The 14116-nt window shown below is 42.0% G+C and overlaps 1 protein-coding gene and 1 non-coding gene across 6 annotated transcripts in view; one reads left to right on the top strand and one right to left on the bottom strand.

Annotated features, from left to right (window-relative positions):
• LOC130917439 (P2Y purinoceptor 3) overlaps positions 1–14116 on the top strand; it is a 70820-nt gene that overhangs the window by 29810 nt on the left and 26894 nt on the right. The window contains exon 3 of one of the 5 annotated variants that reach the window (XM_057838834.1): positions 3863–7690. The exons of the other annotated variants lie outside the window; for them this stretch is intronic. Within the exon in view, the coding sequence (XP_057694817.1) occupies positions 7361–7690 (330 nt within the window). The 5' untranslated portion in view covers positions 3863–7360. The remainder of the gene's footprint in view (positions 1–3862; positions 7691–14116) is intronic. 5 annotated transcript variants of the gene reach the window in all.
• trnaa-agc (transfer RNA alanine (anticodon AGC)) lies at positions 6470–6542 on the bottom strand. Its single transcript has one exon. It is a non-coding gene; the product is annotated as a tRNA-Ala (tRNA).

Genomic DNA, 14116 nt, shown 5'->3' with positions numbered 1-14116 from the left:
TCCAGTGTGTGTATGGCTATCAACCTCCGCTGTTTTCCAGCCAAGAGGAAAGGATTACCTGTCCCTCCGCCCTTGCCTATGCCCGACGATGCCGCTGTACCTGGTCACGAGCCCGTGCCACACTCCTACGGTCTGTCACCAGTTATTCCACCGGAGCCAACCGTCGAAGGACTCCTGCACCCGTCTATCGAGCGGGTCAGAAGGTGTGGCTCTCAGCCAAGGACCTGCCACTCAAGGTAGAGTTACGCAAGTTGGCTCCTCGGTTCATTGGTCCGTTCCCCATCCAAAAGATCCTCAGCCCAACCGCCATTCGGCTCCAACTGCCTGCATCCATGCGGATACACCCCACATTCCACGTCTCTAGAGTAAAGCCGGTTCACGAGAGCCCGTTGGTCCCAGTTGCACCACCACCTCATCACCGGTGGCCCGGTCTACACTGTTCGGCGGCTACTCCAGTCCAGACGTAGAGGCAGAGGAATCCAGTACCTGGTTGACTGGGAGGGTTACGGTCCGGAGGAACGATCCTGGGTACCTGCTGGACGGATTGTAGACCGTACGCTCAATTATCCCCACCTGTCCTCAATTCACCTACTCACAGCCCAGTCAATAGCACTGCCTCATTCATCAATCAACCTGTGTATTTAAAGCCTTGCTTCTCAGTTCCACTCTGTCAGACCGTCTGCGAAGCCTGCCTGTTACCCGCCTGCCTAGCTCTCTGAATCTGACTCTCGTTGCCGAATCTGAACCTGCCTGACTGCTGCCTTCTCTCCTGCCCTGGTAACTCGACCTGCCTTTTGCTTTTGGAAACCTGAGTTCTGCCTAGCCCTTGTCTGTACTGCTGCCATCTTTTCACCTGCCCTGCTGGTCCTGTCAATAAATTGTTGAAAACGTGACGCATTTGTGGTCCTCCTCTGTCGGGTCCGTGACATTCTTTGAGGGTTGGGAATTAGGGTTGCCACCTTTCAGAAATAGAAATAAGGGACACCCCCGCTCGCGCCCAAAGCCTTATGGGCGAAAAAAAGGGGCATCCCTTAAACTCCTAAAATGCATAGAAATGTATGTATTTTTGGATGAGAAACCTGTATTGTGCACTTTGTGGGCATGGCAGTTTCCTTGCAGCAGATTGTTTTGTTTTTTTTCTGCAGGTTAGTGAAAACGAAGTTGTGAATATCGTGATTAACATTTGTGTTGTCGGCACTGAATCCGGTCACGTGATGCATTGACAAGCCAAATTTCTTAAGGGAATGTTCCAGGATAGCTACTATTCCATCAGCTGACTCGTCTGCATTCTCTGTGAAGTCCAGCATTTTGTTGGTGAACCCAGACTCTAGACTGAAGTACTGGACAGCAAGGGGAACATCTTCCTGCTCAATTTATTCAAGGCATCGGTCTGTATGGAGAATGGGATGGGTGACGTTAAGATCTTAAGCACATCACCCACTGCCTTTGGACCCAGGACTTGTTTCAACAGTGCCTCTTGCTTGTTCTCCCCAAAGTAATTTTCTTCACCATTTTGGAATCACATAAAAATCTTCTGATTGAGCCTGTGTCCACAGTCAGCACTATTGTAGCTCTGGCTGGCTACGTTTTACTGTGTGGTATACCTGTGTCACCTCAGCTGCAGTAATTTAGAGGGTAGGAGTGGGATGATGTCAAATTCACTATTAATCAATCAATAGATAGCATACCGTAATTTCCCGAATATGAGGCGCACCCGTGTATAATGCGCACCCCAAATTTACTTGTAAAATTTGAGGAAAATTATTGTACCCGTTTATAACGCGCACCCTAATTTTAGCACCAATAAATAGAAGAATACAAGAAAACAGCTCGTGTACAGATACAAAGATGTCATTTTACTGACTGGTGAAACACAGCACAAGCATAGCACATTGGTAGTTCAAAACATTACCGTAAACTGACAATATTTACGGTAATAATATGATTTGACAACTTCTCCAACTTACCAGAATCTAGGAGAAAACAAAACGGATGTGACTTTTCTTTTAAAGGCTGCTGTATAACTTGCTCGTTTCCTCATGATGAATAAATGATTCTTCCATGGATTGATACGGTAAAACTACTGAACTATTGTTATTTGGGTTTGAGTTTCCCGAGGGACCGATATAGTTGACGGACACAGGAAGTGTGTGTCCTTACATTTGTTATGCTCCGAATTGTGGAGCTGCAATAAACGTCGACTCAAATGAGTTCAAGAAACTAAATTCTGTGCTTTATGAAGAGTGAAAAAAGCAGAATTTAACACAGACGAAATCATTCGGCCGATTAGTGTGAAGTATTACCGAAACAAAATGGTGACGTCACGTACCGTAATGGTCGGCAACGGGTCGCCGCATACGTTTCTTCAACACAACGTGGCCGTGTCAATGAAAAAAAATCGGTTTATATATATATGTAATACATATATATTTCTGTCTCCATCCATGTACCCGTGTATAATGCGCACCATGAGTTTACAAGTTGATTTTGGGGAAAAAAAGTGCGCGTTATATTCGGGAAATTACGGTATATTTGCAGTAGGACTATTTATTCAGTGTTTATTTGCTGTTAATATATTAGGAATAATTCCAAATGAGTAGCATTAGTTAACGTAACAAAATAACATGTTCTTTATGGGTACATAAATTCATTCCATATTGATTGATAATAAATGCATGTTTCCAAAAAAAAGAAAAAAAAATCAACATTTCTAAAAATAATCAACCATAGTAGCAACTGAAATAGCCTAGCTATGCTCCTATCAATGCAAGATGTATGAAGGTAAATATAAATATAGCCCATATGTTATACATATACAAGCGCATAATAAAATACAAAATCAAGCTCAGGGGATGTTTCAGGTACAAAGAATTGTGACGAAGGCTTTTCTGGGATCTTATATTCCGTTTGTGGAGGTCCCCTGCAGCATGCTGTTTTACACCTCCGTGAGACACTGCAAAAACTTTCCTGCCTGCCTTTGCAGTTCGCGTCACAATCATCATCAGTGACTCTTATTGAGCCACTCCAGTCTATTTTTTGGAGACGTTTCCCCTTTTGAGGATGACGTGGGGTGTCCTGAACTTCTAATGTTGAACAGAAATGTTAGTTTTGAAAACGCACGGGGCGGTGCACTGAGCAGAGAGAGTGAGGTAACCAGGCAACGAACCCGGAAGTGGAGCGCAGTGCAGGGCAGACAGCAGCGGGCAGGCAGATAACTATCTTGCTGACTTTAATATCTCCTGCCCTTTTTGTTCATTATTGTTGGCTCAGTGGTCACTCATGAGCGCAGGTGTGTTTGTGTGTGAGAGACGTGCATGGGCTGGGCGCACCGCCGCCCGCCACGCAGGAGCCGCGGGTCGCGCGGGGTCGACCCATGGGACAATTGTAAAATACAGAATAAACTGCGTTCTGTTTTGGTTCAATACAGAACGCAACTTCTAATTCCGAATTACGGAACGATTCCGTATTTCAAGGGACAGGTGGCAAGCCTATTTGGAATGCTTAGTCCACATTTGAGGACGGGGGAAAATCGTTGGTACAGATGTCTCAAGTAGAGTTCTGGTGTGTTGCACTGAAAGTCCCATCTCTTCTTTTAGCAGAGGAACAGGGTCGAAACAGTAGTCAGTGAAGTGGTCAGAACATAACACTAAGGATTCGGATGGTGACCATTTGTCCCTAGTTCGTTGGATTTGTTTTACCCATTTTTCACGCCGAACGGAATCTTTTAGGAACCGAAAAAGACTTACACCACTCCCCTGAACGTTGGAACAAAAGCCTGCAACGCATCGTTTCGGCATGGTGCGAAAAATAAACGAAGTAGTCCGCAAAATCCGATGACTGCTTTGTCCTTCTCATACAACAGTACAGCTGGAGAGTGAAGAGGACTCCTTCTCCCGTACACGTCGCAGCGCCCTCTTCCTCAATGAAAGACCGAAACCGGTGTTGTGCCGAAAAATAGCCGCCCCACGTGAAATGTCCCCTCTGACGGGCGCGCCCACACGTCACTAGTACAAACAGCTTTTTCTTACCAATCAATTGACATGGAAACAACTTTCTTGTACCGTGAATATGTATTATTTTACTCTGCTTGAACTAATAAATTTTGTACTGTGAATATGTATTATTTTACTCTGCTTGAACTAATAAATGTCAAACCTGTGTGATTGTCATTAGGATATGGTCGTGAAAACCTGTACACTAATACGTTTCTGTTCAAAGATGGTTATGTGGCCCATTCCACGATTTATTACTAAAATACAGTACTAGTATTTTTTGTAATTTATTTATTTAAAACTGATTTTACAGTCGTAAATCCATTACTGTAATGTGTTCATGAAAACATTTGATGTTTTCAGCTCAATAAAGCATTATAAATAAGCGTTCCGTCAGGGGGGGACATTTCACGTGGGGCGGCTATTTTTCGGCACAACACTGGAAGTCTGTCATTTTCCTAGATTAAAAAAAATTTTTTAAAAAGTTTTTTTTAAATTGAATAAATATATCGATCGCTTCCTCACACATCCAAGTGGTCCATTTCATTCAGGAGCATAAAATACCGCGTGTATTATGAAATGAACATGCTTTTTCGTGTCACAGGCACTTTAACACAATATGTCATTACTGTTTTTACGTTGTGTGTTTTTTTGGACCTTAAATTTATGTACTAGTAAGGAGAAATTTCAATTGCATTTACACTAAAACATTGTATAATTGTAAAATAATTTTTGCAAACTCCAAAAATGTTTACAATGTAACGTTAACGTTACATTGTAACGTTATGTCATTTTAAATACCAATTTAAAAAATTTAACAAATATAAAACCTGGAAATTTTTCACAACAAACTATCAACATTATGTATATCCAAAAATATTTATTATAAAAGAAAAAAGTGGGAATTATTCACATCTAAAACTATTCACAGTATGCAATTTCAAGCAAACATTTAAAATATATAAAAGTGGCAATTATTCACAAGCAGCTAAAGTTAACAATATTTAGTTTTGAAAAGTATGGCAATAGTGTTTCCACATAGACTTCATAATACTTGACATGACATGGGAAACGGGCCGATCCATAGGGGGCCTATTTTCAAAAACTTCAAATTCCAATATTTTCAGAACCAAAGCTGCTGCCGACCTAAAACCAAAACAGGCACCTACCTTAGCCATATATACGTCTCCGTGAGCAGCGGCATAAAAAAATTCAAAGTCGTTCGCTTATAAAATCCTGATAGGTATAACAAAACTTAAAATGGCTCTACAATTCTCACAAGATGCACAAAAATCACCAAATGCAGAGATAATCACCTATATTTTCAGGATCAATAGCAATGTTTAGAGTTGTTTCTACAAGTTCCATAGCAGCATTGTTTGATCTGCATGTTCTTTTTTGAAAGATTACCAGAGAAAACAAGCAGAAATAACATGGTTTGTATGGGACGGCGTGTCTATTATGCCCCACTTCCACGTTGTGATGGTAACGTCACGGTCTAAAAATAGCATTTGTGCGGTACGCTCTTGAACGAGGCTCAGCAAAAACAGTTTCCAGCCACAATTAAAACGTCTGCGTATTAATACAATTGGCAAAAGATGCATTGGAGGATGCGGGCATCGATCCCACTACCTCTCGCTTGGGCCTGATGCACTCTGCTGTTGGAGCAAAATAAGACCAAGTAAGTCCAAAAAGTAAGCCAGTCAGCGCAGACTTTATGGAAAGTAAGCTCAAAGGAATCCCAAAAAGTAAGCCAACTGACCCATCAGCGCTGACCTCATCGTCTCTGGTGAGCCAATCGCAGTCTGAGCTGGAGGGTTTATTTATCGTTCGTGTGCTGATTGGTCAGCTGGCTTACATTTTGGGCTTACTTGACAGGTCTGATGTGCTGATTGGCTTACTTTTTGGGCTTGGGCTTACTTTGCTCTATCAGCAAAACTTGGCCCGGCCTGGAGTCATATTACAAGTGACCGCTTCACACTCAACATGCTCTGAGAAGTGAGACAGGAGACGGAGATATAGATGACATTATGCCTTGCCTGCAGTATTTGGTCTTTAAAAAAAGACAACCAAAACATTGAGTAACAATATTACAGGGCAGTTGTTCTAACTTGTATTTACTGTATGGCTAATACTGTACATAACTGAGTCTCAAATCATTTTTTGTTGAGTGCAATGAGTGAGCAACTCTAGCATTTAATCAGTCACTTATTTAGAAGAACGAGGCCCAGCAAAAAGTTTCTACTGCATATGAAATGCGAATAGCTTCGCCTTGCTAGTGTTAAACTGGTCTTTTGGACGTCTTCACATTTTTCCTTCTGAATTTTTGGTTTCAGGAAACGAATAAAGAAAACATCCTTCATATGACGTCACAGTCTAAAAATAGCATTTGTGCGGTAATCTATGAACGCGGGCAAAAACAGTTTCCGGCCACACTTTCAACGTCTGTGTTTCAATACAATTGGCAAAAGACACAATGGAGGATGCGGGCATCGATCCCGCTACCTCTCGCATGCTAAGCGAGCGCTCTACCATCTGAGCTAATCCCCCATTGGAATGGGGAGGCTCTGTGTCATAAACGTGTGCAGCTCTAGCTCATGTACTTGGCCCAGCCCGGTATCACAATACAAGTGACTTGAACATGCGTTGACAAGTGAGATAGGAGAAGACGGAGATATAGATGACATTAGCCTTGCCTGCGATATTTGGTCTTTAAAAAAAGAGAGCCAAAAACATTGAGTAACAATTGTTCTTACAGAGCAATTGTTCTAACCAGTATTTACTGTATTGTCTAGTACTGTACATAACTGAGTCTCGAGTCATTTTTTGTTGAGTCCAATGAGTGAGCAACTCTAGCGTTTTATCAGTCACCTATCAAAGAAACAGGAAACCCAACTACAGGGCGTGTCGGAAGACAAAGGTCCCTGGGGATGGCACATTTTGTAGTTTATCATATCTGAACCCTTTCAGGGACAGTGGGCAGCTATTCACAAGTTGACACTTAAGACCTTTAACAATTTAGAGAGCCAGAGACAAATCTTGAAGCCGCATCCTCAAACTTTTGTCTTTCCTCGCTAGCCATGATCCTCGTGTCTGTCACTTTTGCCACAAACAAAAGGAGTGTGGTTGACCCTGCCCTCCAGGCAGTTTGAGGGAGGAGGGAGGAAGAGCTGCTCTGCTTTGACTGCACCCTGGACATTTTAGCGAGAGCACACAAGAAAAAGTTTGGAAAATTAGGCTCAAGCGTTTACGTCACAGAAGCACGGGATCATGCGAGATTTGCGATAACGCAACCATTTCGGAAGCACGTCTGCATCACGGGACATTTAAACTTAACGGCAAATACAATTCAACTACGAGTGCCAAAGATGGAAAAAAGTAAGGAAAACTTGCCAGTTCGATACAGAGACAAACTTGTTACCACGGCCAAGGACAGATATGTGAGCAATTTTAAGAATGTGAACAATGTTGACCCTTACGAGCAAGCCGAACACAAATGGAATAAAGATGTCGACAAGCTTCCACCACTACGCGAAATGGACATCATGCTGTATTTAGTGTTTGGTGTAAGTTACTACACTCATCAGCAATTCCGAAACTACAAATCGCTACAAAGCTACGAACAGTTTTGCTGCGGATGGGTGCAGGATCTGCACATTATGACCATAGCAAACGGCAACACCATCTTTCTAGCAAAGGTAGGCAATGTGTGTTTACATTAGTCTGTGACCACGGATGTACAAATTTTTTGTTGCAGAAAATGTAGCCTGTGTACAAATTCTTTGCCACTCTCTCACGTCAAAATATTACAGCTTTTTCATTTAGCAACGACAGGAATTATGTCTTATGAAGACAATGCACATGTATGCATGCTAGTTGTTTAGCTGTAGCTATAGCTAACAACAGGCCGACTTAGGGCATAAACTTACCGAAATTTGCGTAAACAAACGAAATTAACTTACCGGAGTGGAAGTGCATAGAGCAAACTCTGTGTGTAACTGGAGAATCAAACGTTATGCCCTTCCTTCTGATCGAGGCCACCCATGCCATTTTTCGACGTTTGGTAAGTTCAGATATGACCTTTCCCTCGCCTTTTCTCCATGTAGGGATCCGGAAGAAACTCAATGGTGTTCCGTCGAGCTGTACATTCTCTTTTCTATTCGATCGGTTGTTGCAATTCTTTACCGCACAATAATTTCCAACCATTTTTAAAGAGCGACCTGTGTTGAAATGCCTCACTGTTTGTTTCCCCCTTCCAATATGGCGATAGCGGCGGAAACCTCGTGAGTGCCACGTCATACACTCGAGCCTAATACATTTTGGGAGATTTTCATTTAGATCGAATGTTTTTGCGTATTGAATCGAAGAGGGTGTATCGAACGGTTCAATACAAAATGGAGTATTGTTTCATCCCTAGGAAATATCCCATAATACAGTACTGGGGGCAGCTGCAGGTTATAGTCCAATGTGGCTTATCAAAGAAATAATGCCGTTTTCGTGTCAAATTTGTTGGGTGGCGGCTTATAGCCAGGTGCAACATATAGTCCGAATATTATGGTAATTATAACTAAATGTATTAATTCATACAATGTTGATAAAAACTAAATTAATAAAATGAAGCTGATATTTTTCATAGTACAGTATCTTATTGCATGCCGTGAATGCTCTTCTTTCAATGCCATTGATGGCGCTAGATGTCCAATCCATTTTAACCGGGAGGGGCTAATGAACGAACATTCATTTGCTCGTCCTGGTTCCCAAGTCTAAACGGATTGGACGTCCATTACCGTCAATGGCAGCCAATGAGTTAAATGATTGAAGGGATGGGAAAAAAAAAATTCAGGAATTAAAGTGCGTACAGCAGGAGAAAAAAAGTCTCAAATAACATTATTATGTGAATTAAAATCATATTTTGAGACGATTTGATGATATACAAAAATTTGGCAAAGCACATATGACGAGAAATTAGTCTTTTGATCTGCCGGTCAGCCACGCCTACGAGGGTCATGGTTTCATCTCTTTTACTATTCGGCCCATAGAGGGGGAATTATTCAGAACGATGAAAATGTGACGAAGAGAGATGCAAAATGTCACTGTTTCAGTCTCTCTACTCCAATATTTTTACAGGATATTCTTTTTATTCAAGTATTTTTTTCCCAATGGCTAAAAAAATTGTATGGTCATGACAAATAACAGTCTTGTGCTAAATGGAATATGAAATAATAAAAATGCATTTATTCAGTACGACATGGCAAAATTACTCCATAATGCTCAAAACTGTCAACTTCACCTTTACTGTCGCATCTCCCGAACGATATTTTATTCCACTGTAGTTAGTAGTGCTTTTGTCATTTCCCTGCCCTGTCTTTGGAGACTGTAAACAAACCAAGAGGTATGACAGCTAGCCGACATGCTAACCCAGACCGAGTGATATTTCAAAGAAGTGAAAAATCACACATAACTAGCGCGGCTCATTTCACACGGCGGCGGGATTGTCGATTGTCTTCGCCGATCAGCAACCCGCCCGGCGGCGAGCAAGTTAGAGCTTATCGTTCCCCAGCTGAGGGCAGAGGACTCGTTTGCGCGGAAGCGGATGGACAATGACCCCCAGACAAACCGGCCGACATCGGAGGAGCGCGTAGCTGCCACATGGTCAACACGAATATGCCATAAAATAATGCTTTACTACATGGCGCAAACGCAAACAGCAAGAGAGTCATACGAGAGCAGCTGCAGTTGTTGTGCAGCTAACATGGCAGATTGTGTCTGAGGAGAGCTTTTCTACATGCCCATCTGTGATCAAACGTAAGTAAATAGTCGTTGAGGACTCGTTTGCGGGGAAGCGGATGGACAACGGCCCCCGGACAAACCGGCTGACATCGGACGAGCGCGTAGCTGCCACATGGTCAACACGAATGGCGTAAAATAATGCTTTACTACATGGCGCAGACGCAAACAGCGAGAGAGTCATACAAGAGCAGCTGCAGTTGTTGTGCAGCTAACATGGCAGATTGTGTCAGAGGAGAGCTTTTCTCCATGCCCATCCATGATCAAACGTAAGTAAATAGTCCTTTATTTAAAGAATGTTCGTAGTGTTTAGTTTGTAGTCGCTGTATTCGCAGCCATTTTTAACACAAAGTTGCAATTTCTGTTAGGGTGGAAAATTTGACAGAACACCGGGCACAGGAAGAGGGCAATAAGCCGAGTATAGGGCTCTCCCGGCGGGGGGATGTGTGACAAGCCGCCGGTCGTTGGCCGAGTGGACAAGGAGCACGTGAGCCACAAAATGCAAGCCACCTCTGTATTAAAACGTGTGCCATGATCCCAGTACTTAACATAGTACAAAACATAGTACTCACTTCCTCATAAGTCCAATCGTCCCGCAGGTCCCAAACTTGTCTTGGCCGATCTCGGGGTGAACGGGAACTTTCTGAAACCCAAAAAGGCTCACACGCCTCTCCCTGGAGCAGCCACAAAAGCCTGCAGCCGTTTGGCTGGCGTGATGCAAAAAATAAACGAATTAATCCGCAAAATCAGCTGAATCCGCTGTCCATCTGCATGCTATCAAGTAATGCTGTATTGTGAGATGCTGACCCGGGTGATGTCACATTCGCATTCGTCCTAAACCCAAGACTGGAGCCGGAAGTAACTCATTTTCATGGCGCGTGTTTCAATAATTGAATATATAAAATGGTAGCTTCCACACACATCCAAGCGATCCATTTCATTCAGGAGCATAAAACACCCCGTGAAATATGAAATAAACATGCTGTTTGGTGTCATACGCACTTTCAAGACTGAACTTTTTTAATGACGGTAATTAAGAGTCATTTGTATGTTGTTGATATCAATATGTTCCCATAATCTTCTACTTTCACTTGTGTAGCAGTTTTCTTCCTTTACAGTATTCAAAGCACTTTAACACAATTTTATCATTCACACTCTCAAGACAGGTCTTGAGAACGCATTTCAAGGGTCTAGGTCCTATTCCAAATCTGACAGACTAAACAGCCTCAGGATTCACACTGACTTTTTGCAGGGCGGACTTTTCATCCAATAAACGATGCTGATGTCAAAGTCGTGTGCAGAGTATTTCAGATATTTACACATTACAGCCCCTTTACTGCAAGTAATTACTATTTTTACCATTCCATTTTCCATACAGCTTGTCCTCACAACAGCTGCGGAGGAGCTTGTGCTTTGCATCTAATTTTGGCAAAAGGGGGGCACTACCTTGAGCTGGTCACCTGCCTAGCACAGCTATTTGCCATTAACTACACATAGGACTGAATCCAGGGTGTGGTGCCTTTTGCCCACAAGCCTCTGGGACAAGCTCCAACTTTTCTTTAACCCTCAGCAGGGACGTACTGGGGCCGTTTTTCTAGTTTGCACACTCAGGGTTCCAGGCCACTGGCTATTTTTTCTTTGTAAAATCAACATTACTTGTATTTTATTTTATATATCTTTATTTTATATACTTGACATTTATATATATATATATATGTACAGTGGTATAAAAAAATATATGAACCTTTTGGAATTTGTCACATTTCTGTATAAAATCACCATCAAATGTGATCTGATCTTTGTCAAAGTCACACAGACGAAAATACAGTGTCTGCTTTAACCCTTTAACACCGAACGTGTGGGCAGCGACGCGTTTACGCTTATCATCTTTGAAGCTTCGTCACGCTGTAATTACGTCACCCACGTGCCGTTGGCTGGTGTCGTTTGAAAGTGCGGAAGTTGATGTCCACACCAGTTTTTATTTGAAGTCAATCGGCCAAGAAAAACGGGAGATAATGTCATTTGAGTTTTATAGTTTTATTGCACTCATAAATATGCATTAAAACGCTGCATGGACCATGTATCTTGTTTTCTTGGGATGAGACGGCGTCTAGGCGAGTAGAAGTGACAGCAGCGCGCAAAGCCGCAAACGGCGAAAGAGTAGGCTGTGACGTTGTGTGTGACGCAGCTCCGTGACCTGTTCAAGAAGCTTTATTGAGTGCGCAAAAAAAAAATTTATTGTGTCGCATGCCTGAAAAATTTGAATTGAACTGAACTACTTGTCAATATTTCTTGAAATACTTTTTTCCAAAGTTATATATATTTTTTCTTCACTATAATCTTTTCTTTTTTTATGTAGATGTGTGTTTGAGAAGCTTGATTGCATGTACGTACAGTACTGTGCAAAAGTTTTAGGCAGGACACCTGCCTAAAACTTTTGCACAGTACTGTATATACAGTGCTTTGCAAAAGTATTCGGCCCCCTTGAATCTTGCAACCTTTCGCCACATTTCAGGCTTCAAACATAAATATATGAAATTTAATTTTTTTGTCAAGAATCAACAACAAGTGGGACACAATCGTGAAGTGGAACAACATTTATTGGCTAATTTAAACTTTTTTAACAAATAAAAAACTGAAAAGTGGAGCGTGCAATATTATTCGGCCCCTTTACTTTCAGTGCAGCAAACTCACTCCAGAAGTTCAGTGAGGATCTCTGAATGATCCAATGTTGTCCTAAATGACCGATGATGATAAATAGAATCTACCTGTGTGTAATCAAGTCTCCGTATAAATGCACCTGCTCTGTGATAGTCTCAGGGTTCTGTTTAAAGTGCAGAGAGCATTATGAAAACCAAGGAACACACCAGGCAGGTCCGAGATACTGTTGTGGAGAAGTTTAAAGCCGGATTTGGATACAAAAAGATTTCCCAAGCTTTAAACGATAGTCTCAGGGTTCTGTTTAAAGTGCAGAGAGCATTATGAAAACCAAGGAACACACCAGGCAGGTCCGAGATACTGTTGTGGAGAAGTTTAAAGCCGGATTTGGATACAAAAAGATTTCCCAAGCTTTAAACATCTCAAGGAGCACTGTGCAAGCCATCATATTGAAATGGAAGGAGCATCAGACCACTGCAAATCTACCAAGACCCGGCCGTCCTTCCAAACTTTCTTCTCAAACAAGGAGAAAACTGATCAGAGATGCAGCCAAGAGGCCCATGATCACTCTGGATGAACTGCAGAGATCTACAGCTGAGGTGGGAGTCTGTCCATAGGACAACAATCAGTCGAACACTGCACAAATCTGGCCTATATGGAAGAGTGGCAAGAAGAAAGCCATTTCTCAAAGATATCCATAAAAAGTCTTGTTTAAAGTTTGCCACAAGCCACCTGGGAGACACACCAAACATGCGGAAGAAGGTGCTCTGGTCAGATGAAACCAAAATTGAACTTTTTGGCCACAATGCAAAACGATATGTTTGGCGTAAAAGCAACACAGCTCATCACCCTGAACACACCATCCCCACTGTCAAACATGGTGGTGGCAGCATCATGGTTTGGGCCTGCTTTTCTTCAGCAGGGACAGGAAAATTGACGGGAAGATGGATGCAGCCAAATACAGGAACATTCTGGAAGAAAACCTGTTGGTATCTGCACAAGACCTGAGACTGGGACGGAGATTTATCTTCCAAAAGGACAATGATCCAAAACATAAAGCCAAATCTACAATGGAATGGTTAAAAAATAAACGTATCCAGGTGTTAGAATGGCCAAGTCAAAGTCCAGACCTGAATCCAATGGAGAATCTGTGGAAAGAGCTGAAGACTGCTGTTCACAAACACTCTCCAACCTCACTGAGCTCGAGCTGTTTTGCAAGGAAGAATGGGCAAGAATGTCAGTCTCTCGATGTGCAAAACTGATAGAAACATACCCCAAGCGACTTGCAGCTGTAATTGGAGCAAAAGGTGGCGCTACAAAGTATTAACGCAAGGGGGCCGAATAATATTGCACGCCCCACTTTTCAGTTTTTTATTTCTTAAAAAAGTTTAAATTATCCAATAAATTTTGTTCCACTTCATGATTGTGTCCCACTTGTTGTTGATTCTTGACAAAAAAATTAAAATTTTATATCCTTATGTTTGAAGCCTGAAATGTGGCGAAAGGTTGCAAGGTTCAAGGGGGCCGAATACTTTTGCAAGGCACTGTATATATATTTTATTATTAAATTTATTAGGATCATGGAAGCTTCCACTTGGGGAAAATATATACATACAGTATATCCTGTATATACATAATAAAAATATACAGTACTTTTTTTGCACAGTACTGTATATACT

This window comes from Corythoichthys intestinalis, chromosome 6 (assembly GCF_030265065.1).
Source record: "Corythoichthys intestinalis isolate RoL2023-P3 chromosome 6, ASM3026506v1, whole genome shotgun sequence".
NCBI classification, from domain to species: domain Eukaryota; kingdom Metazoa; phylum Chordata; class Actinopteri; order Syngnathiformes; family Syngnathidae; genus Corythoichthys; species Corythoichthys intestinalis.
Note: the sequence above shows the minus strand (reverse complement) of the source record. Positions and strands in the feature narration are given on the sequence as shown.